Raw genomic sequence first — 22,500 nt, 5'->3', positions numbered from 1 at the left:
TGATGTTTTGTTGATTTGTTATCGTGGTCATAGACGTGGTTTCTGAGGTGTGCCTGTGCCTTTAAGGGTATGGCTAGTTTGTCAGTGGTGAATGGAGCGTCAGTTTTCAACTCTAACTCCTCCCCTGTATTCTAATGAGGGGGCCTCTTCCTTCCACTTCATTTCAGCTAACCAAGTACACTTACAGCCCCTTTCTTACCCCTAGGTCAAAGGGGCTATTTTTCCTCAAGACAAAAAACAAACCTTGTGGAAATTTAACAAGCAGAATCTTAAAAGCGTTAAAATGGATCGGCATCCTGAAAACAGGGCTTGAGATTCTGGATGTATCCGTCGGTCATGCAGATTCCATGTGAATCAACAAGTAAATGAGTGGAGCACAGCAACACTGAAACTTTCTGGACAGGAACGCCAAGACTTGCGGCAGCACACCAGACGAGCAGAAAACTTTTCGGAGGAGATATCTGCTTTTGCAGAGGTGCCCGATCGAGACGCTCGTATGGATTTCGAAGGATGACTTTTTACTTGCTCGGTCTTTCAAAGCGCGTAGATTCCAAACTACCTCCTAAAGAAGAACACCGAGGCACAACTCCGTATGTTGTCTAAACTAGTAAATACAAGATTAAGGTGTTAGAAAGTCATAGCTAGGCCTTCATTGGTATTCATTTTGTGGTTTAAAATGATCGTGTGTGGAATTTTGAATCTGTAGGTTTGGGATACCGATTTTTGGAGCTTTTCAATACGGATCATAACATTTCGAGAACTCCATATAAAAGTTCGGATTGCCTCATTTCAAAATGCCACAGCTTAATGGTGGTGGAGGAGATGATCTCGGGGCAAATGACGAACTTATATCATTTAAAGACGAGGGCGAACAGGAGGAGAAAATATCTGAAAATGTATCGTCGGAGAGGGACTTGGACGACGTGAAGTCCTCTCTTGTGAATGAGTCAGAAAACACCAGCAGCTCATCTGATTCCGAGGTAAGATTATTGCAGGGACAACATCATAACATAACCTAGTTCTACAGAAATATTAGAAATCCGAGTGTATTGTGGTATCATAATTTCCCGTTGTTTTGTGTGCATCAGCAAACGGACAGGCGCCCACTGCCCAGACCGGAGCTAGAAAGTTACGAGAAACACAGAGAGTACTTGGCAGAAGGTAATACTCTTACTATGATCACTTGTTACATTTAGTTCGATGTTGTGCCTTAACTTATCTGTCTCACCTTACTATTAATCTGTTTACTGTCCCTATAGCTTTGAGAAGACAGCAAGATGGAGGCTTTTTTAAGGGCCACCCTTACCATGGCTATCCGTTTTTAATGATCCCAGACCTCACCAATCCATACATTTCCAACGGATCCCTGTCACCAAGTGCAAGGACGGTGAGTGTCGGTTATTACTGTCATTTTCTAACTCAGTAACACTCCAGCGATTTTAAGTGGATATTTACAGCCGCTGTCAGACATGCTCTTCAGCCAAGCGATAAAAAGTTGTCAATGTAGCGCCAAGCTGTGCGCCATATTCCCTTCAAGTGGCCTCTTAGGAGCAGTCCTTTGTTTCTTCGAGGTGACATAAACCTCAACGCGACATGCTGTTGTTTTTGAGTTGGTAGGCGCCAACATTTGGACAACGTGTAAACGAAAATGGACATAATATATTTTGGAGAGGTTTAAAGACTAATGATCCCCATGTCACTTGTTGAAATATGCACATGTCTCGTATCGCATTACTCCTGTTTGTTTTTTTAAGTTATTATAGAGAAGTTTTTGTCTGACTGTTTCTCTCGCTGAAGTCAAAATAGGTGTTAAGCACGAGTGTTTCCTACAACGTCCCATGCAGCCACAATTAACAATCCGCTATTATTGTGATAACAAGACGAATAGGCAGAGCCTTGCGCTGGTGACAAGTCCAGACAGATATGATTCATCCATCCTGTGGAAACTGGAATGCGTCTAGTAGGCTTTTGTTTCTGCGCGCTACAATGTTGCTCCTTGTGAGGATGATTGCAGTGTTGTGAATTATCACGTTTCAGTGGGTAGATTGACTTCGTCAATAGTGTGGAGGTCTTGGTATAGATTTTCAATTAAACTGTAATTCTCTGATTGGACAATGTGTCCGTTTCCAGACCAAGTTTCTCTGTGATTAGCGTATTTTTTTTTTTTTTTATAAACATTGTTATTGTTATAGAAACTTTTGGCCAACATGTGTAGGCTACATGTGTGCGTACATGAGTGTAATTTGCAATGTAATGCCTCATTTGAAAAACACAAATGATGTCCAGAATTCTGGCAGGACACTCACCAGTTATCCAGAGGGCCATTGTTGGTCCTGATTGGGAGTGAACTGCTTTATTGCTCTCAAGGTCAGACATCTGGGCTTCGGTGACAGTGCAAAGTATATTTAGCATGCATTAATCTTATATTTTCCTCATGAAATATAGTTCCACAGATGCTGGAGCATTCTAAATCAATCCTGACCACTGAAATTAATCCTTTTTGCTAACTTGGTTGTGTTAAAAAGTGCATCTAAGCAAGAATGGTTCACATGTTGATTGAATGCAATTGTTTGATAAGTAGGAGTGCTATTATATTTGCCAAGCATTCATTATGGTTTGGTAGTAATTGTGTAGATGATGTATAGGGGTTAAAAGTTTGTTACAGTCTTTATTTTTAACATCATCAAGCAACATGGGAAGCTATAGTATTAACTCTTTACTATTGAATGTGTATTAGCACAGAGGGGTGAGTGGATGTTTGTTACAGATCTGAGAATAAGTTAGCTTGCTGAAACCCTTAGCAAGGTGATTGCTTTCTACTTGTCCCTCTACAACCCCGGCTCTGATGTCAGGGAAAGCCAGAAGCAACAACATAAACCACATCTTTCTCATTGTACAATGGAAAGGTTGTGTTTAAACATTTGAGCGAGCAAGTTCTTGAAGCGCCACTTGGTCTTTTCGTGAGGTAAACATGCAATGCTACTGAACCATAACAAAAAATGTTTATAGTACTCCTTGGCACTCAATACAGAACATAAACATAACCTGCAGTTGAAAAGGGTTCTCCAGGTCTTGTCTGTTTCCCCCATGTTAGTGCCCAGAGTTGAAAACAGTCTAAGTGCTGATAGTGTCATCAGCCTCCTCACATAACAGTGATATAGTGATACTGGGACACCTTTGACTGACAGGAGATAAAACCATAGCAAATATTTTTGAAACACCATGTGTCCATTTATTCAGCTATTACACCACGTACAGTAGCCTGCTGGTCAAAGAGCATGGGTCTCCTGATAGTTTTATAATGCTAGCCATAACCCCAGGTTATGGTAATAACTGCTGAGGGAGTTCTTTCACTCTCTCACTGTCCTCTTTTAGCACATGCAGATCCAGCAATTTTTTTACTTCTGCATCGCACTCCGTTTCATCTATTTTTGACTGATAAAGCGCTGTGGGGACCTGTTTCACACAGATTTTTTGAAACCATAATGTTGGGAGTGGCATGCTCCTTCATATACGTACATCAAGACATCCTTGTTCAAAAAAAGCTGTTGTCAAAGTGTAGAGGGAGGTGACCTCATGCATTCATTTATTTACAACATTAGTTAGCAGACATTATGACTTTTCATTGCATATCACCATGACCACTATAGGCTTCTTAATTGCTATGGTTTCACAGCTTACTAAGTTGCTGAGCAACACACAGGGATGGGCCTCAAAATACAAATACAAGAAGGCACGTTTGAATGTTCTGAGGAAAGCTTAGCAGGGATTAGTATGTGCAATTTGTAAAACTTAAGTTTAGTCACAATTTATCCTGTTAGATGACCTTTAAGTGAAATAGCCATAGATATTTGCCCTCATCTGGTGAAGTAGTGTTTGTTTGGCCTTTCATTCACCTTTGTTTTGTTATGAACAGTTTGTTTCACCGAGGAGCCAAGCATTAACTGTAATAATCTTGCAATGTTATTGGAATGAAGTGCTCTGATTGGAATGAGTGGCTTCAGTGACAGTGAAATGAAGAGCGATTGCATAGTAATTCTGTTGGAACATGTAGTTGTTCTTTGGCTCACGACTCACTCTCTTTCTCTCTCTCTCTCTCTCTCTCTTCTCTCTCTCTCTCTCTCTCTCTCTCTCTCTCTCTCTCTCTCTCTCTCTCTCTCTCTCTCTCTCTCTCTCTCTCTCTCTCTCTCTTTCTCTCTCTCTCTCTCTCTCATTCTCAAGTCCTCCTCTCTCACCCCCCCCCCCCCCTCTCTTTCTCTCTCCAACTCCATACACTGCTATGGTATTTTAAGACCTCCGAGACAATATAAAGTAAACAGCGGAATTGTCCTGCGTACTAGAGGGCCTCATTTTACATAAACAAACAGTGCTCAGGAGAGCGGTCCTGTCAACAGGCCGGGCCTTTTCCACACACTCAGCACTCGGAGAAGGGTGGGGTGGAGAGAGGCAGGGAGGGAGGGAGTGCCCCCCTCCACCTCAGCCACAGAGGGGACATTGTCCAGGCCTTTAAGTTAGGGCAACATTCTCGCACTGCAAGACGGTAAAGGAAACCTAAAAGCTAGTGCATGAATGTTTGTACAAATGACCAAGTAAACATAGCTTTACATTTTTATCCAGGTTTAATGTGTTATGGGAAGGGATTTTTTTGCCTGTAAAGCCAAACTCAACAAATCCAAATTAATTTGAAGGCATTTGACCTTCTTTTTATTTCTTTTTATTTTAACACCATTTAGCCATTGATGCCCTTAATTCCACATCTGGTTAGCCAGCTATACATAAGAACATATGGCATATGCACATATGGAGCATAGGCAAAAATGTAAGGGGAAAGATAGAAAGACACACATGCAATTTTGTCTTTCACATTAAATTGTTTGTTCATATTCTATCATCATATTAGTTGGAGATTTATGCACATCTCCATGGTTTAATTAGAAACACAAGCCCAAGTTAATATTGCAAACCATATTTTCTGTTGCGTCATTGCAGACATTCTATTGTGGAATGTTTGTTCTTAATCCTTTGTGAGTCTTGAAAACAACTTGATTGATTAGCTTTCAGTGTACTGTCTCAGTGTACCCACAGTGGATATAAAAGAGTTGGATATGTTTTGTAGATTGTGGTTGTGTTTTGGAGTTTGATACGATATGGTGGTCAGAATCGAGAAGGGAAAGGAGAAAATATCACCCGACGATTAAACTTCATCTTGGAAATCGTGCTACCCTGAAACATGGTCTACTGTAGTTTGTGCAGGAAGAGTTCCTGCAGAATTGCATGGCGAGACCCACTATTGTTCAACAGCACACTAATGTTAAATTAGCTGAACGTTTGACCTCAGATTTGCTTCATTAAAAGATTCAAAAGAAAAGTGACAAAACAATCCATCATGGTGGGTTGTAGATCCATGGAGGAATTTGAAAGGCTGTATTTTGTGGTTTGGCTTAGTTTTGATCCCTGCATTCGCTTGTCATACTCAAGGCTGTGAACTCAAAGCAATGCTCCTCATGCAGGAAAAAAAGCACACACACACTCACACACAAATCTGGAATGGGATATAAGTAAATGTTTGTTGTAGGGAGCAAACTTCTGTGAGTGCATTTGCAGAATGGTTCAGCAGTTGGCAGCATTGTAAGGAACATGGCTGTGTTTTCTTTAGAGGAAAGCTGACTGGAGCCTCGCTGAAGTCTCTGTGTTAGTTCAGCCCCCACGTGTGAATGAGGGCCGAGCCTCTGACCTCATTCTCTATTGATAAGGCTTTTTGTGTTGGCAGATGATAGAGATGGGGCTGGGCCTCCTCCACTATTTTTCTGCACAAGTGTTTTTTTTCCCCCCTCTTCTTCTTCCTGTCTTCATGTGTGGTTGCATGTGTATTGGTGCTGTTTATCATTCCCCTCCAGAGAACATGGCAACACTTGGCGTTCGAAGCCACATACTGACTTCATGCATCAATCCATACTAATAAAACCTGATTGTGCAGGGGATAAAGTGGAGTTGGAGGGTGAGAAGGGGGGAGTGGGGGGTGAATGGGGCTTCAGGCTTCATCAGTCTGGTATTTTTAACAGCTGTTTTCAGTTATAGCCTCACAGTCAGAGCTTCCTGGGGCCTCTGGAGGGGGGGGGGGGGGGGGGGGGCTTTGGGTTGGGGGTGTGGGTGTGTGGGAAAAAGTGGAGCAGGACGCTTGGAGGGAGGGAGGGCGGGAGTGGAGGGGAAGGAGGGTGAGTGGGCGATCGGAGGGGGCGAGGGGAGGGGGTAGTAGGGGTGGGTTGACGTTGTAGGTGCCAGGTGGGCAAGGGATGGGCAAGTGTCCATCAGCAGATGTTTTTTGTCTGCTTGGCGGCCTTCCAGTCCGCAAAGCCTGTGCCACTGTTATCTCGTCTGCACCTCTTGTGCCCTGACAAAGATGGGCTCTGTCTTCTGCCTCGCCATGCCATGCCAAGTCGAGAAAGGGCTGAAGGACACCTGATATCATCAGACATAATCAAGATTTTCTTGTTGAGAGAGACTTGAGCTCACCAGTCGTCAGCTTGTACTGACAATCAAGATATTCTTTTATTATTCTTTGAGAGTAAGTAAGGCCAAAGAGCGCGAACCTGCCAACTCGACATGCAGATTCTTTCAGGGCGATTGTTCTTCCTCGTCTTTTCAAGTTAAATGGAGCTATGCTTGTTTTCAGCCGGCCCTGCCATTGAAATGCTTGGGTCTAATAAAGACGGCGAGGAGCGTTTCCTCCTGCATGCGGGTGGATGCTAGATGATCCTATTTAACCAGCTTTCCCTCGGCTACTGTTGGACTTTCAGACCTCGTCTGTCTCTCTTTGTGACGATAATGTGAAAGGACTGGCCCTGCTCACTGCACCTTGAGATATCCAAACAAAACAGAACAAAAAAGCTGAAGGTTTGCTTTGTGGCCTGCTCTCACTTTGTCTTCACCCACTCTGTGTGTGTTCTGCTTAAGAACATACAATATGGCAGCTGGCTTAAACTTCTCTGGCCTTATTTACTTTATAACATTTAGTTTTCTATTTAAAGAAAAAAAAATAAGCCTTGAATTGGTTCAATGAAATCTGATGTGCTGAAAATGAAGAGCCTCTATTTCCGTCTTGCATTTCTATTTTTACTAACGGTCTTGCAGTATTGTCTTGGACGCTGTGGAGCAGCGCAGCAAATTTGTGTTTTTGCTGTTAGAGAACCTGAACATAGATGCATGACATGCACCCAGTCCCTCCTAATACCCCCAGCCATTCCGTGTTTTTTGGTGACGTTATTGACATGTTGTGTGCCTGGTGGTGGGCCGATCAGGCCCATGCACTGTCTTAAGAGGCCAGCAGTGGAGAGCCCCCTTTGTGGGCAGGATCTGGGGGTGGGCTGGCCGTCCCGGTTCTCATGTGAAATGAGGGACGTTCTATAGTGACTCTTGGCCGGGGCGACAGGGAGTGTATGGGAGTGAGCATGAAAGGGGCCTTTCAGCGGTTCAGTATAGCCTGAAAGGCCCAACAAAAGCCTGGAGGGTGGTGACGGAGGGCAGCGCTGCTTGGCCCAGAGAATACTTCCCTTTTTCGCTCCGCCAATCTCCTAATCCCCTCCATTTAGGATCGTTTCAGATACTGTAAAACATTCGTAATGAGCCATGCCAAATGTAAAGATCCTGACGCAGAAAAACCCTCAGGCCCCCCTCTTGTTGAAGTGATTTAGAATATCGTTCGTCACAATTCTCGAGTTTTGTGTTTATTTTTTTAAGGGTTTCATTGTGACCCATTTTTTTTTAGACTTTGTTGCAGAAACAGGTTTGACAAGCCCCACTCAGTTGGGACATAGGGGGACACCTCAGAGCATTGTTTCAGACTCGGGGTGAAAGGTTAGGGTTCAGGGCCTGTTGACGTGACTCACAGATGAGTGGGCACCAAAGCTTCTGGATTCTTGAAGGGGGGGGGGTCATCGCGGTCTCTCTCTCGCGCGGGTTGGTGGCCTTTTCCCAGCTCCCCCTGTACGAGTTCTCCATTAGGGCTGACTCTAAGCTGTCAGACAGCTTGCACAAAACAGACGCAACCCACCGCCCCTCCCTCTGCTCACTTCTCCATCCTTCCACACACACACACACACACACACACACACTCATACTCACAGAGCTTCTCCCTGGTCCCTAACAGAAAGTGCGTTCGAAGGCGTAATGATTAATTAGAAAAGCGGAACAAAAAAAAGCAAAACAGGGAAAAAACGCTCCAGTTTTCCCCTTAACAGACTTTCATTCACTGGCCTGAGTCCTGTACATTCAGATTGGTGATGTGGAAGTGACATAACTGCTGGCACAAAAGCTCGGCCAGCATGATTGGTCAGGAGCACAGCATTGTGTGTCATCGGGGGGCCTGTTCTGCCTCAGACTGGGAGAAGCCCTTATTTTGACCACCGATGGAGCCGTGCATTTGGAGACTTTGAGCGATTCTATTGTCACATGATGTGTATTCAGTAGAAAAGTAGGCCTTGTGTTGTAGTGTAGCTCTGTTTTTTCCTCTTTTTAAAAAAAAACGCCCCCCCCCCCCAACTCACTCCCCACCCGAGTTTAGTGCGAGTGTATTTCTTATCCAGCTGGGTCGTGTCGGTCAAGGCATGAAGCACCCCTCCCCGTTCACAGCTGCAGCCGTGGCCCAGAGGCGCAGTGGAGGCCTTGTGAAAACCCCCAGAGCTCTTCCCCATTTCTCCAGATGAGTGCTTCATTGTGATGGGCTGAGCAGGAGAGGGCCTTTTTCCCCTTACTGGGGAGTGAGGCTGTTCAAAATTTTTGTCCTCTCACATCGACATTTCATTCCCCCCCCCCCCCTCTGGATGTGCCTGAAGAAACAGAACTCTCCTTGTTTTTTAAGACGTTGATATCAGTTTTTTTTTCTCCCCCTCTATTGCAAATACGCAGTTCTGGGAAGAAACAGCCTAGTTTGATTAAATATTCATGTTTTCAATTTGCAGCGGTGGCGCCAGTGTACATGTTGTTTAAGTTTGACACATCTTGTGAACAATTGTAAACAATTCTCTGCAGAGCTGGATATCTGAAAGGAGCTCAGTTTGTCAGGACCACGGTACCATCTATCTGACACGGTTCCCTCTTCTACCCCAACCTTGTGAAAACCGCAATCACAGCCCAGGCCACACTGCTCTTAACTATGCTCATCTGCAGAGCCCCCACTTCCAGCTGCAAACAGTCAAATCTGGGTTGTGTTAGCCCCATACGCCATGATTTATAAATTGTTTCTCAGACCATAAATTCCCACAATAATTGCACTCCAAGCCCCCCACCCCCCCCCCCCCCCCCCCCCCCCGCCAGCCCGCCCGCCCGCCTTTCTCTCACCCCTATGTACTCACACACTCACACTCCCCTCTCTCCCTCTCCCTCCACCTCCCCCCCCCCTCTTTTCCCCACGTCTTCACTCCTGAGCTCCTTCTGCAGTCAAACATGCGCAACCTCATACTCACACTTGCATCCACACTTTTAACAGTGCTTGGGTAGACACTAATTGTTTGCAGGAGGGAACTGGTTTGACGAGGTGTTTTTTTTGGGGGGATTCAGGGTGTAGCTGTTATGTTGCAATCCATCATAGGTACACACTTCCAAAGGCACATTCTGTTTACTAATCTGATATCATTTTAAAAGGCTAAATGAGAAAACATTGAAGAACCCTTTTGCAATTGTGTAAGCACATAATGTGATCTGAAAACTGCTGCCCTGATTAAAAAACAATGCAACTGATCTCATCTGGTATTCTGTCTATAATGGAGTGGAATGGAAATTTCTTAAAGACCCCAAACTTCTGAACGACTGTGTATATAAGAGAAATCTGTTAGAGATCCTTGTGTATTTTGGATGTAGTGGTTTTTGGTTTTTCATTCGAGTGACATTTCATGGGAGTGACATTTCAGTCCTTGTACCACAGGGTGCAGTTGGACAGTGACACGAAACTGTGGGTCAAATTCTTCTCATTCTTTTTTAAAACAGATAAGCATAAGTGTATAAAGATAACTAGATTCCTCTCTGGGTTGTGGGTTCTGACGTAATGCATTTCCATATTGTTGACACTAGGACAACTCGGCCCATGAATCTATTTGAATCAAAACCTTTATGCCAATATCTATTTAATCCAAGATTAAAATCTGAACATTGGTTGTATACATTGTTCTTCCCCATTCTGGTCACTCTAAAGCACCCTCTCATATTACTGCTAGTGTAAACCAAGAATCCCTTGAAAGAACGTGATTTTGCTAATCTTTGTGCTCTCTTAATAGCCTTCGTTTCCTTGGCAATACTATTTGCAATCCTTCACTATTGTTTAGTGTTCTTTTTGCAAATGTATTGCAGGTCCTCATAATCACTTTAAAAAACTGGCCCACATTTGGAGGAGTTATTCATTTCTGGTTTCAGAGCCATGTAGTTCACCAGGAAGAGAATTATTCCTGTATTCAGTGGACATCTAGTATCATCTTTAATTTGAGCAGACATTTCGGACATATGTTGATGAGTATTCAGTGTGTTGGAATTAACGTCCATGTCTCCTCTGCACTGTGCTGTCCTCTTGCCCTTCTGGACCACTGTGGTCTGTCATGGCTGTTTTGTGCCTGCATCAGGCTGTAATGGAAAAACGATAAACCAAAATGCTGTCATAAGGCTGGGCCAAATCCAGTAGTCTCCGAAGGTCACTGGAGTCCTACTGATGTGTCATGTAGAGTTCTCCCTTTAACCCCTCAGCTAGGGCTGGGAGTGCTGCGTTTGGGGTGTTGTGGTCGTCAGTTAGGCTTGTTTTATTTGCTGTGAGTGGACTGCACAGGGGGGTTCAGGGGTGTGTGTGTGTGTGTGTGTGTGTATGAGAGTGTTTGTGTGTGTGCGTATGCTTGTGCGTGTGTGTGTGCGTGTGTGCGTGCGTGTGTGTGTGTGTGTGTGTGTGTGGGTTGGGGTGTCTACAGAACACAATAAGCCCTTTGTTTTCATTATGCTTTGCATTAGTATGAGGCTTCTAAGGCTTTCTGTTGTTTCCTTGTCTTCTTAAAAAGTGCCTTTTCCTCATAAAATGTGGTCTTTATGCACATGTTTAAATTATTTTTTGAAAGATGACATTTTTTTTAATCACATCCCATACCAGACCATTGTTACATTCACAGCCACAAATGACAAAAAAGGCAAAGCCCCTTAAAAAAAGCCATGCTATTTTTTTTAAAAGACGCAAGTGTACAAAGACAATGTGTAGTTTGGTGGACTGATGCATTTGTACATTTCAGGTTTGAGGCTGGGGAGGTATGAGTCTATGCAATGCGTAGTTAACCTATGCACAGCTCTCTGTTCCAGAGCTGTAACCAGATACCAAAATACTGGAAACCGCATAACTGACTTGTAATTGACTTTAAGGAGGATGGCTGCATTTTCCTTGCGCAGGAAAACAGAACTCTTTCCAGGCACCTTATTGCTTTCTTGTGGTCCTAATTATGTGTTCGGTTTTATTTGACCTACCGTTTTGTCTTACTGCACAATAGCGCTCTTATTCTTAAATTCTCCCCCTTTCTCTCCCTTTCTATTGCTGTCTGTATATGTGTGCATTGGTGTGTCGAATGTTTTCAGTCTGTCTAGAAGTGTATACATGAGAATAGATCACGTATTCAGGAGGATTAGTGACTCACTTACTTCTTTTAAAAGTGATGTTAGGCTGTATTTATTTGTCTCCATGATTGAATTTCTCTTTAGAAATTTGATGCTATTGCACATAGAATAAGCCCCAATGGCCTGTGCTTGTGGGTTATACTCCAGACTGGAATCAGTACTGTAATTCTGTTTTACGGGAAGAAAATCTCTGCTTTGCCTCCTGGGATTTGGGGGCTTTGGGCTTTTTAACTGGGGGGTATTCTCCTCTCTCTCCTTTTCTGAAGACCTTTACATTACGAGCTATTTGATGAATAAGAACGCGCCAAGGGGCCCTGCGCTCATCCTAAATGGGCCACAATGCCATGGAAACCCCTTGCTCTCGGGATGGCTGACCTTTGAACCAGTTCTTTTGCTGGGCTGTGAATGAAGGAGCCATGTTATCAGTGAGGTCACAATGGTATCCAAGGGAACTTGGGGGGGGGGGGTAGGGTGTAGGGTGTAGGGGGGGTGTAGGGTGTAGGGTGGAGGTGGGGGAAGAGAGACCGTCAGTCATGAGTCTCTCCCTTTTTGATAGTGAAACAGGGTCTTCTGTGAAGCCCAAAGGCTGGGAGTGAGGGCCACTTTAACACACAAATGTCTGTGAGTTTACCCTTCTCTCGCCGGCCAGAGACGCGGACTGCAGGAAAGGACACAGCCACGGCATTTACCGCCACTCATCCCCCAAGTCCCCCTGTCACCAGTGATTTATTTAGATGTCAGTCATTGATCATGCTCTAAGTGTGCCTTCCATGCAAGAGAAACCCATGCGTGGAACCTCTCTCTCTCTCTCTCTCTCTCGCTCTCTCTCTCTCTCTCTCTCTCTCTCTCTCTCTCTCGCTCTCTCTCTCTCTCGCTCTCTCTCTCTGTAGAATAGGGTTCCTTTGTACTTTGTGGTCTTATACTGTGAAGTTGCTAGTGAAACAAAGACTTACTTTTATGTTCTTTTGCTGCAACATGCAGTTAATCCCAGTATTCATCTGACCGTTCTGACCACTTGGATCTTAGTCAGATGAACTCAGGATTTTCCCTCACTTTACGGCTAATGTGATTATATTTGTCAATAGGAGATTTGTGGGCATTTCATGGAGGCTTTACTTGTTGCCTCATTAAGAAGGCCCCACTTACTAATACCAGCATAACCCATACAAGTGAACTCTCCCTTCAAAAAGCCTGACCTCTGATATACTGACATGCAGAGTGCTTTTGCTAGCTTTGTTATGCATGTGTGCAACGCTGCACGCTCCTCATAAGGGCTGTTTTTGTTGTTTTGCACTCTGACTCCATTCGGCATCAATGCGAGATGGGAAAGAGTTCCTGCACCCCCCCCCCCCCCCCCCCTCCCCTGTGCTCTTTGCGGCCCTGCGTAGCCCAAGGCCAGGAATGCCGGCTCAGGAAAACTCCCCTGTCCCCCTCTCTCCCATCATATTAATTTCCAATTAGCACAGCGACGGGTGTCGTTTGCCGAGGAATTGTTTACTTAATTATCGGAAACTCTCCCAGCGCTAAACAAACAATGGGCCTGAATGGGCGGCCTGGGGTGAGGGGAGGGCTGGAAACCACCGGTGGCCCATTGTGTCCACCCCGCCGGCTGCCTGAGAAAAGACCAGCGAGAGGTGTCAGGCGCATAAATAAAAAAAAGCCAGGTGAGTCCAGCCCCTCTCTGTGCCAGTCTGTTTGAGCCTGCCCCGTAGGCATACATGTAAGTAATCTCCAGGCCTTTGTGTGCCGCAAACTGCTCATGTGGTGTGAGGGGGGGGTGTCCTGAATCTCCATTGTGATCATTGTGCTCTCCCTTGTGGTTGCAGAGCTGTCTGTATATCTTTTTGTGTTTGTTGTTGTTAGGTGTGTGTGTGTGTGTGTGTGTGTGGAAAGGGTGGTGGTAGCGGTTGCAAAAAAAGGAATGGAATTGTGCGGGGTGGTTTTTAGGCTTACTGCGAGTGATTGATATGACCCACTTGGCTCCACCCGACAGCGGCCTTGAGAACTTGAGCTCGTTCAGAGGTGAGGCAGGTCCGGTAAAGCCCGTGGTGTGATGATAATGTCACACACTCACTCATAAGCTGTGACTCGGGACTTATCATTGTGGTTTTGTTTTCCCAGAGCAAGGGATGGTCCTTAGAAAAAGCCACGGCTGTTTGCAGATTTGTGAAGACATAATGGCTGATGACGATCTCCATACAGGTTCTGTCAGGGCCATTGTGTGGTATTCTGAGTGGCGAACAAAGCCGGACCTGTTGGCTTGCATGTTTTAACCGGAGATTCAGTATGTTCAGTATGCTGATGTAGTGATTTGATACGCGCTGGGTTATCGCGACCAGTTTTTGAGATTCCAGCGCTTCAGTGGAGCTGTGTGAGGTTCTGACAGGTATTTAATCTCGCCACTGGCCTTGGAGCTGCTCCGTTTCCTTGACATTTGCCGGCATGGCCGACGCAACCGCTCCTCCCTGTGTTTAGAAATCATTATCTATCTCGAACCACAAGCTTATCGCCTTGAAGAATTTCAATCAGCACCTGACTTAATCTGCACCTCTCTCGTCTGACCAGACTCTCAGTTGTTTTCTCTTTTTCCTCCTCCTACCCCCCCTTCCCTGGTATGTAGCACCTGTCAGTAAAGAATGCTGCTTCTAGTTTAGATGGCATTTGAGCTCAGGACATTTTCAGAGTTTCGCCCAAACAACTTTTTTTTATTTAAAATGCATTTCTCATTTGCATTGTGAACAAAAACAGTGATGGTGGTCACAGTTCAGAAGTTCAGTGTGAAAGAGGAATGTGTGTGTCTATTCCCACTGACCTCAACATGAAGTCTGTATCATGTACAGTCAAGCGTTTGCCGCAGCCAGACGCAGTATTCCAATTTAACATTCAAATGCCCTGGCTACTGTGTCATTTATTTTGGCCTCGCTCTTAATGCCTCCGGGAAACGCCATCCATGTTTTAATGAGTGTCTCCATGTGTCTGCATGGGGGCAGAAAGTGATTGGACTTCAAGATAAGCGCATGCAAAGGTGCAGTGGTGGAAGAGACGCGCTTGGTGGTGTGTGTGGGCAATGGCGGCAGGTCGTCAGTGTTTATGACGCCCGCGAGCAGAGGAGGACAGCCACGGTCATGTAGTGTGTGTGTGTGTGTGTGTGTGTGTGTGTACACACACACACACACACACACACACAGGGAGGCTTGAGATTTTGGCATGCAGGAGCAGGGGCCATTCTGAGAGGCCGTCCAGTGTGCCAGGCCCTGTAGAAATGTGGACGTTACTCTGGGAGAACGGCCTCGCCGTCTCAGGCATGAGATTAGGTTGCAGGCCTCTGCAGTGCATTCCTCAGCATGCGCTGTGTGATTCGTGCCACGGTTGTAGTCAGCAGAGGCTTGTTCACAAGAAGGAGAAAGCAACCTCCACGAGACCATTTTCTGTCACAATATCGCCACTAAGGGCAGCGCGTACTTGCCAAATCCTGCCATCTGCGAGGAAACAATACTGGTATCGGCGTACAGACTCACTTTGTTTTTTCCCCTCTCGCTGACACCTCCCCCTCCCCCTCCCCCCTCTCCATCAGGCCCATAATGTCTTTTCCATTTTTAGACTTCAGTCTTATCCAAACTTCCTTCCTCGCAGCAATCCCACTTGTGATGAATGAAGTTTTAAGGACCTCTTAGAGGCATTATTAACCCATTGCATACCCAAGAATGTGTAATAAGGTAATAATAGTTTGTCATACTTTACAAATAGACAAATAGTGGCAAAATATTTTGGCCACTGCTCAACACATGATGTCAAGTCCTATTTGTTATGTGTTATATAGGGTACTTTTTTGTACTTTTTTTATATAGGGTACTTTTTCAGATGGCCAAACTCTATCTGTAGACTCTGAATTAAAATTCTGAATCTTTGGAATTTGTTGGGAGATAGTCCATGCCCGGGAGTATCCAATCCAGAATTTTCTCAGACATACAAACCAGATGTTTGCATGGTAAGGACCAGAGAGCTTAACCTTTTTTTTTACAAATGACTCACTGGGTGGAGAAAAAGCAGAAAACATGCGAGATGCAAAAAAGAAAAAGAAAAAAAAAAACACATCACACCCTGACAGATGCATAGAGAACAATGGAGCACTTAAGAATAAGCCATCCACTCAATCTTTCACTCCCTCTCTTCACTCCTGGCTTCTACTCTCTCACTCTCTCAGTCCATTCCCTCCCTCTCTCCCTCCATCCCTCACTACATAACTCTCTCCTTCTCTCCTTTCACTGGCTCATTTGTTCTGTTCAAGTCAATAGACCACAGACGCCCCATGGGTGGGTGGGTGGGTGGGGGAGCTGGTGGTGTAGAGGGGAGCACCATACTGTACCATGGGCCCCGCTGGCTCTTCTCCCTCTCAGACTGCCCCTGGCCTTCCTCTTCTCCCAGTGCCTTATGGGACTTCCTCACAGCTGTTCCACCCCCTCTTTCCCTGACACACTAGACTTTTTTTCCCTCCATTTTCTTCCCTTCTGCTGGCTTTTGCTGAGCCGTATTTCGTTGTCCCAACCCATGTGGATATTTAACCCCAACCCCAACCCCACCCCGACCCTGATCCACCTCCCCTTGTAAACCTGTGCTCTTCATATTTCTGACCAGCTGTGCAGACTGATGTGGCTCATGATGTGGCCTGCCCAGTGTTTACTCATACTTCCCTATCAGTCTGTTTTTTTTATGCCTTAGCCAGAATATCTGCATTACACCACTTGTCCACTTCAAAAATAGACACTGCACTGAGTTGACCTGTGTGCATTAGAAGACTTCCTGAAACATGCTGTTGTTGAGCTGGACAGAAGAGGAGGCCTAGCGCATGAATGAATTCCTGTTTATCTTAAGTCCATAAGAACATTGTGTTCCACTCTCTTTCTAGCCTGTTTCTCATCATTCTTGTTTTTTTTTTTGTTTTTTTTTTCATATCTCTCCGCAGTACCTGCAAATGAAATGGCCTCTCCTCGATGTCCCCGGAGCAGCTGCCCTCAAAGACGCCAGGTCTCCAACCCCAGGGCACTTAGTAAGTATCCTCTACCCTGCCGCTGCCGCCACGTAGAACGGATACAAGCGAAGTCGCTGTGCACTGCCCAGCATTACTCATAATAAATTATATGGATCATTTGGAGAACATTCTCTCTGAATGTTTGGCACTTAATAATCTTTAGTTTAAAGCCGGGGTCTTAATTAGGCTTTTCCAGTATGCATTAACTGGAAATGTAGCATAGCTAGACAAGCCAAATAGAATCCTAGATGGATTTGCCTGGGGTCAGATTAGGAGTAAATGGATGTCAGGGCAGTGAATCTGCACTGGCTGACAGTATGGGGGGACTGGGAGGGGATTCGGGGGGTTGGGCCAGAGAGAGAGGCACGCTGTTAAATCTGTGTTTAATTTTGCCCACACAAGCACGGGGCTTTTAGCTTTAGTCCCACAGAGGCCGAGGGCTTAGGCCTGTCGCTCAGAGTGTCAACAAGCGGCAGACTTATTTTCACACCACCACCACCCTCTCCCCAGCTCCCCGCCACTCATGCGACCCAACTCTTGACCTACATCACCCCCTCTAGACACCACGGCGGAGAACCTCAGGAATGCCTCGCTCCAAATGGCGACTAATCCATTCCGGAGACACTCCAACAGCACACACACTCGCACTCGCGCACACACACACACACACTAGCACACACACTTTTTCGGCTGAATGATTGTGCCCATGCCATGGTGACAATGCGATCATTGACTCAAGGGCTGGTCAAGGCCTGCAAAATAGACCCGGAAGATTCCAGAATGGCCCCTCAGGTGACCTGAGGGCTGATGAGGGAATCCAATTTAGGGGTTTCATTACAATGAATGCTGACCTAACAGTAACCAGCAGCCTGCACCCAAGTCACAAAGTGAACAGTGTTTATGTCTAAAAATCACCACTAACGCAGTTTTAGCCTTGTGTATATCAGATTACTGCTTTGAATAATGCTTCTGACGACAAGCCAACTGGTTTTACTGGTTAATGTGGAATAAGTTTCTGTGATGCCAATCTTTTACTAGTGTGACGGAATGCTGAAATCGTTTTTAAAAAAGTGTTCCCGAATGGTGCAGCTTTGATGAAGTCTCACCGAGTGTTACGAAAGTAGGCCCTATCAAATCAACATGACCGTTGCCAACACGTTTGCCTTGTGCTTGTTGTTGAGTAAATCAGGCTGGGAAGGGAGCATCCGGCGTGTGTGTGTGTGTGTGTGTGTGCGTGTGTGCGCCGAATGCTGTGGCAGCCCGTTCTGTGTCTGTGCAGATCGGGTCCAGACGGCAGTCATGCTAATGAGGTAAGCCAGCGAGGTCCGAGATGCTTAATTATTCAGGAGACAGGTTTGTTTAGCATTCGGCTGGCATCAGTGTGCCATGAGCTGAGTGTGTGTGGGGGGCTGAGGCAGGACACCCCCCCCGGCCCCCTTCAAACACACACACACACACACACACACACACACACACACACACTCCCCACCCTTGCCAGCCCCCTTCCTCAGATGCATGCCCAGCATGCAGAGCGATGTGGGGGTCATGAATAAAGCATCAAACGGAGCGGTGCGGTGCGGGGGCAGGTGATGCGAGGCATTGTGGGGGATTCTTGGGTCCTGCCGGTTTGGAGCGGAGCAGCGGAGAGCCGGCCGGGTGTGGGGGCGGGAGGAGGGAATCTGGATCTTTGGCTTCCTCCCGACTTCAAACACTCTGCACGCATCTGCTCCACGCTAATGGATTCTTCAGACACGACTAATTGAGCCTGATCGCCTGGAATCGGGCCCGGGCGGTTCGGCGAGAGAAGGAGCGTGTGGTATGGCCTGCCGCTCCGATAAGAACGTTTGTTCTTTTATTAAACGCGTCATGGACCTCCCAAAGAAAAGTTCTCTTTCGCTCTACATTGTGAAGATATGATGAAGTGATTGGTCAGGCCAGACCAGGCAGTGTGCACTGGCTGCCCCCCCCCCCCCCCCCCCCCCCCCTCTTCCCTCTCCAGTCATGTGGTGCGACGTGTCAGGCAGAAGGCTCGGAGGGTGCCAGTGGAAATCCCTCTCCGGAGGTTTAACACTCCCGGGTCAGCGCGTGTGACCGGGGCCCATCGCCTCCGAGCCGAGGAGCACTCACCCGTATCAGTCGAGACGGGGGTGTCAAACTTCACACCACTGCCACACTGCTGCTGCTGAGCTCAGGTTAAAGCTCACCCTCCCTCCCTGCACTAAAAAAGAGCAGTCAGCTTTTCCCCTCCCTTCTTTTCCCTCTCCCCTCTCTCTCTTTCTCTCTCCCCTCTCTCTCTTTCTCTCTCCCCTCTCTCTCTTTCTCTCTCTTTCTCTCTCTCTATGGTTCTCTCTCTCTCTATGGTTCTCTCTCTCTCTCTGTTAAAGAATTGGTGTTTCAGCCATCTGATTCAGGGATAATGGCCCATCCTCTAATTGATGGCATGACTCTGTAATGCTAAATGAAAGATTGCCTGAGAGGGAGCAGTGCTCACAAGGTGCATTGTAGTGGACTTGTGTGTCACTGAGCTTCCGATGAATATTGGGATTTATCATCTTGTTGCAAGCTGTTAGGCTGTGTTGTGAGCTACACAGACTGCTCTTTGAAACAGGAGAATGTCCTGCTTCTTACAGCTAGGCAACTCTTTACAACTCGTCTCCAGAAATCGGATTACAAATAGCAGTTCTCACTGTCGCTTTGTTTAGTCAATTGACAATTGGAAGTTTCTCGGCACTGACATGGGATGTTTTTCAGTGACAGGAAAATGGGCCTTTTAAAAGGCCCTTATGGGAAGGTCTTATCATGTGCTTTTAGTTGAGCCAATTCAAGCATCCTGACCATGGCATTGAAAGTGCTTTGATTCTGTTTTCTATCATATTAGTTGATGTTTAATTGCATGTGACTAGCCGGCCTTCAAGGCCCATTCCCAAAGTTTGGGACTTTCCTTAAATTGTCATCAGGCGATACACCAAGTATCCCAGAGAGTTCACATTCAGACATTTTATGATTGGCAATGGGCTTTTACAGTGCATAGCCACATGTGAAGTTAATTATTTGCTGCCATCCAGTCTAGCAGTATATAGCTTTATCTTATGCACAGTTATCTTAACTTCATTCCTGTTTTAACAGCCACAGGGGTTGATCCGTTTATACCCTCTGTGCTTATCTCACAACTGATAAAGTTGCAAATCTCAATTTTGTGCCAGCTTTTTTTAAAAAGCTAGTTATAACTCCATACTATTATTTGCATATACACATAATTATTTAATCTAGTTTGCATACATAATTTATTTAATTTAACCAAATGCCATGAAATTTCATATAATAGACTATAGTATTTCCTGTACGCAACAATCTCTAAAGCACTAGAATTGTACCCTGACTCTACCACTGAGAGGATTTAAATGTACAATGTCCCCTTTACCGATGTTAAGCACATATTAAGTGGCTTCTGAGACGTTTGTCAGCTGCCCACTGCCGTGGTCTCCGTGGGCTGACCCCTGGCTGACATAATTAAGATGGAGATGATTTTAGTGGCCCTATTTAGTGTGGTTGGTCTGGCTTGAGAGGCAAACTGGTCATCATTTTTATAGCTAGGGCTTGCTGAGAAGGGCACCAGAGAGCTGAGCACTGCCCCCTATAGGACACCACAGGCAAACACCAGTCTAAGCATGGCAGGCATTCAGTGAAAGAGTTAAGAGTAAAGACCTAAGAACTAGTTCTTGTCTGATCCAAATAAAAGGCACAGCAATTGAAAATGAAAATGATGTGGTTTGGTGAGCGTAGATTACGTACGTTTAGAGTGTGTAAATAGAAATGGAACCAATTTTGTTTTTCTACTCTTGCTCACGCCATGGGTGTCTGTGAGACATTGTGTTCTGTGTGTAAAGCGCCTGCTGGTCTGTGGCCTGAGCCTGCGGAGTGGAGTGCAGAGGAGAGGAGAGGAGAGGAGTGGAGAGGTGCCGTTTTTAAAAACAGAACGCCGTGTCTCGTTGGGTGCTGATATGGATCCTTGGGATTCCTGGAGTGGCCAGCCTCGTCCGATGCATTTGGCATGGGAGAGGGCCCGACTGGCGGCAGACTGCGCTGTGGGTGTCAGTGTCGGCAGCAGAGGCTTACGAAACGGGCCGAGTGTTGACACAGCAGAGATTTTTTTTGGCACCGGGAAAAGTAGGGGAGGAGAGGGAGGGGAGCGGAGGGGTGGGGGGGTATGGAGGAAGAAGAAGTGGAGGAGTTGGAGGAGGAGGAAGCAGCGGCAGACCTTCGGCACACCATTTGCCCCTGCCTGGTGGAGGAGCCAGTGTGGCAGACATGCGGCTTGACGACTACCAGGCTTGGAGGAAGAGTGTGAGTTTTCGCACACCCGCCAGTTGGGCTGACCTCTCGGGTTTCTGCGCGTCCTCTCACATGGACTGAACCCGAGAGCACTGCGCTCTTTTTTGTGTTCCTGTTTGCCTGCAAAGTAGTAAATGAATCTTGCTGCTGTCATCAAATGTCAACAGATGAAGATAGTTCAGGCCCAAGAGAAGCCAGGGCTGGTCCGTTTATGTATGTGTGTTAGAGTGTATGTGCGTGTGTGTGTGTGTGTGTGTGTTGTGTGTGTGTGTAGAGAGAGAGGGAGAGGATGTGTGTGTGTGTGTGTGTGTGTGGTGTGTGTAAGAGAGGGAGAGAGTATGTTTAGTTTGTGTGTGTGTAAGAGAGAGATACATATAGTGTGTATGTGTGAGAGAGAGAGCGTGCGTGCGTGCGTGCGTGCGTGCGTGCGTGCGTGGAGAGAGGCGGGGGGCACGGCGCGTGAGGGCGGAGCTGAGGCATGCCAGAGATCTGGATCTGTTTGGGCTGCAGGAGTTGGGAGCCAGTGCAGCTCAATAAAGGCCTTGTTCTTGTCGCCGGCTCAGTGGTTGGAGCAGAGGTCAAGCCCACAGCCTACGTCGAGGTGGGGGAAGGTTAGCGTGTAGGAAACAAGACTGCATTCTCAACTGCGCGCTCCCATGTGACATCCTGAGCTAACAAGCCCCCTATTCAATAGACTGCCCTGCTCGACAGGGCCTCGCCAAAGAGCCCGGACTATTATTCTTATTAATTTGGGTATTAGATTCTGCAAGCGATGGTCGTAAGAGCAGGAAATGAGTCGTCGTTTGGACAGACCGTGTTGCTGAGCGCTGGATGTGAATGCCCTTTATTTGTTCGCCCCTGTGTGAGAGAGAGAGAGAGAGAGAGAGAGAGAGAGAATCCTTTCAAACACTGTTCAACATGAAATGCACAAGTCGTTATTTGAAGCGGTTAATGCTAAATCAGCCCCCATTGCCCTAATCCAGGTCGCACACACAAACCTGCTCTTTATTCGGCCTCCCGCTTCCACAGGTCAACTCTTATTCAAGTGTAAATTCTAATCTGATGGACTCCACCACTCAGGCCCATTCAGGCAGGCAGGCCGAGCCAGTTAATGGGGGCTGATTGGGTGACAGGTGGTGCACTTGGCAAGCAGGCAGTCTCTCTCCTCCCCCCTGTCGGTCCACCCTCGGAAGGGTTTGGTGATGGCGTCAGCTCTCCCATCATAACACACCGGGACTTGCGTCATTTACAGGGGCCAGCGAGTGTAGCGCGCCCGGAGCTTGACGGCCTCTCCCCCGTCATAAACGGACGCCGGGCGTCTGCAGAGGCCAGCACGGGACGTTTTTTTTTTTTTTTTTACGGGGCAGCTGGGGGCTTTAGGTGCGATTCCTTCACACTCGCAGCTCTCGTTCTGCCAGTTGCCCGAGCGCTGTTTACTTAGCGAGCCGAAGAAAAGGGGAAAGTAAACAGAGCAGGCGCACACTATTGTTGGGAAGACGCACAGGCGC

At 46.5% G+C, this 22,500-nt stretch overlaps 1 protein-coding gene across 1 annotated transcript in view; it reads left to right on the top strand.

The window, feature by feature from the left end:
- Positions 1–146: 146 nt before the first annotated feature.
- tcf7l1a (transcription factor 7 like 1a) overlaps positions 147–22,500 on the top strand; it is a 28,549-nt gene continuing 6,195 nt past the window's right edge. The window contains 5 exon segments of the mRNA XM_042059883.1: positions 147–980; positions 1,089–1,161; positions 1,260–1,387; positions 16,595–16,710; positions 17,400–17,547. Of these exon segments, the coding sequence (XP_041915817.1) occupies positions 795–980; positions 1,089–1,161; positions 1,260–1,387; positions 16,595–16,710; positions 17,400–17,547 (651 nt within the window). The 5' untranslated portion in view covers positions 147–794.

Source organism: Alosa sapidissima, chromosome 13, assembly GCF_018492685.1.
Source record: "Alosa sapidissima isolate fAloSap1 chromosome 13, fAloSap1.pri, whole genome shotgun sequence".
Taxonomy (NCBI): Eukaryota; Metazoa; Chordata; class Actinopteri; order Clupeiformes; family Clupeidae; genus Alosa; species Alosa sapidissima.
The sequence above is the reverse complement of the archived record's forward strand: the minus strand, read 5'-3'. Positions and strand labels throughout refer to the sequence as shown.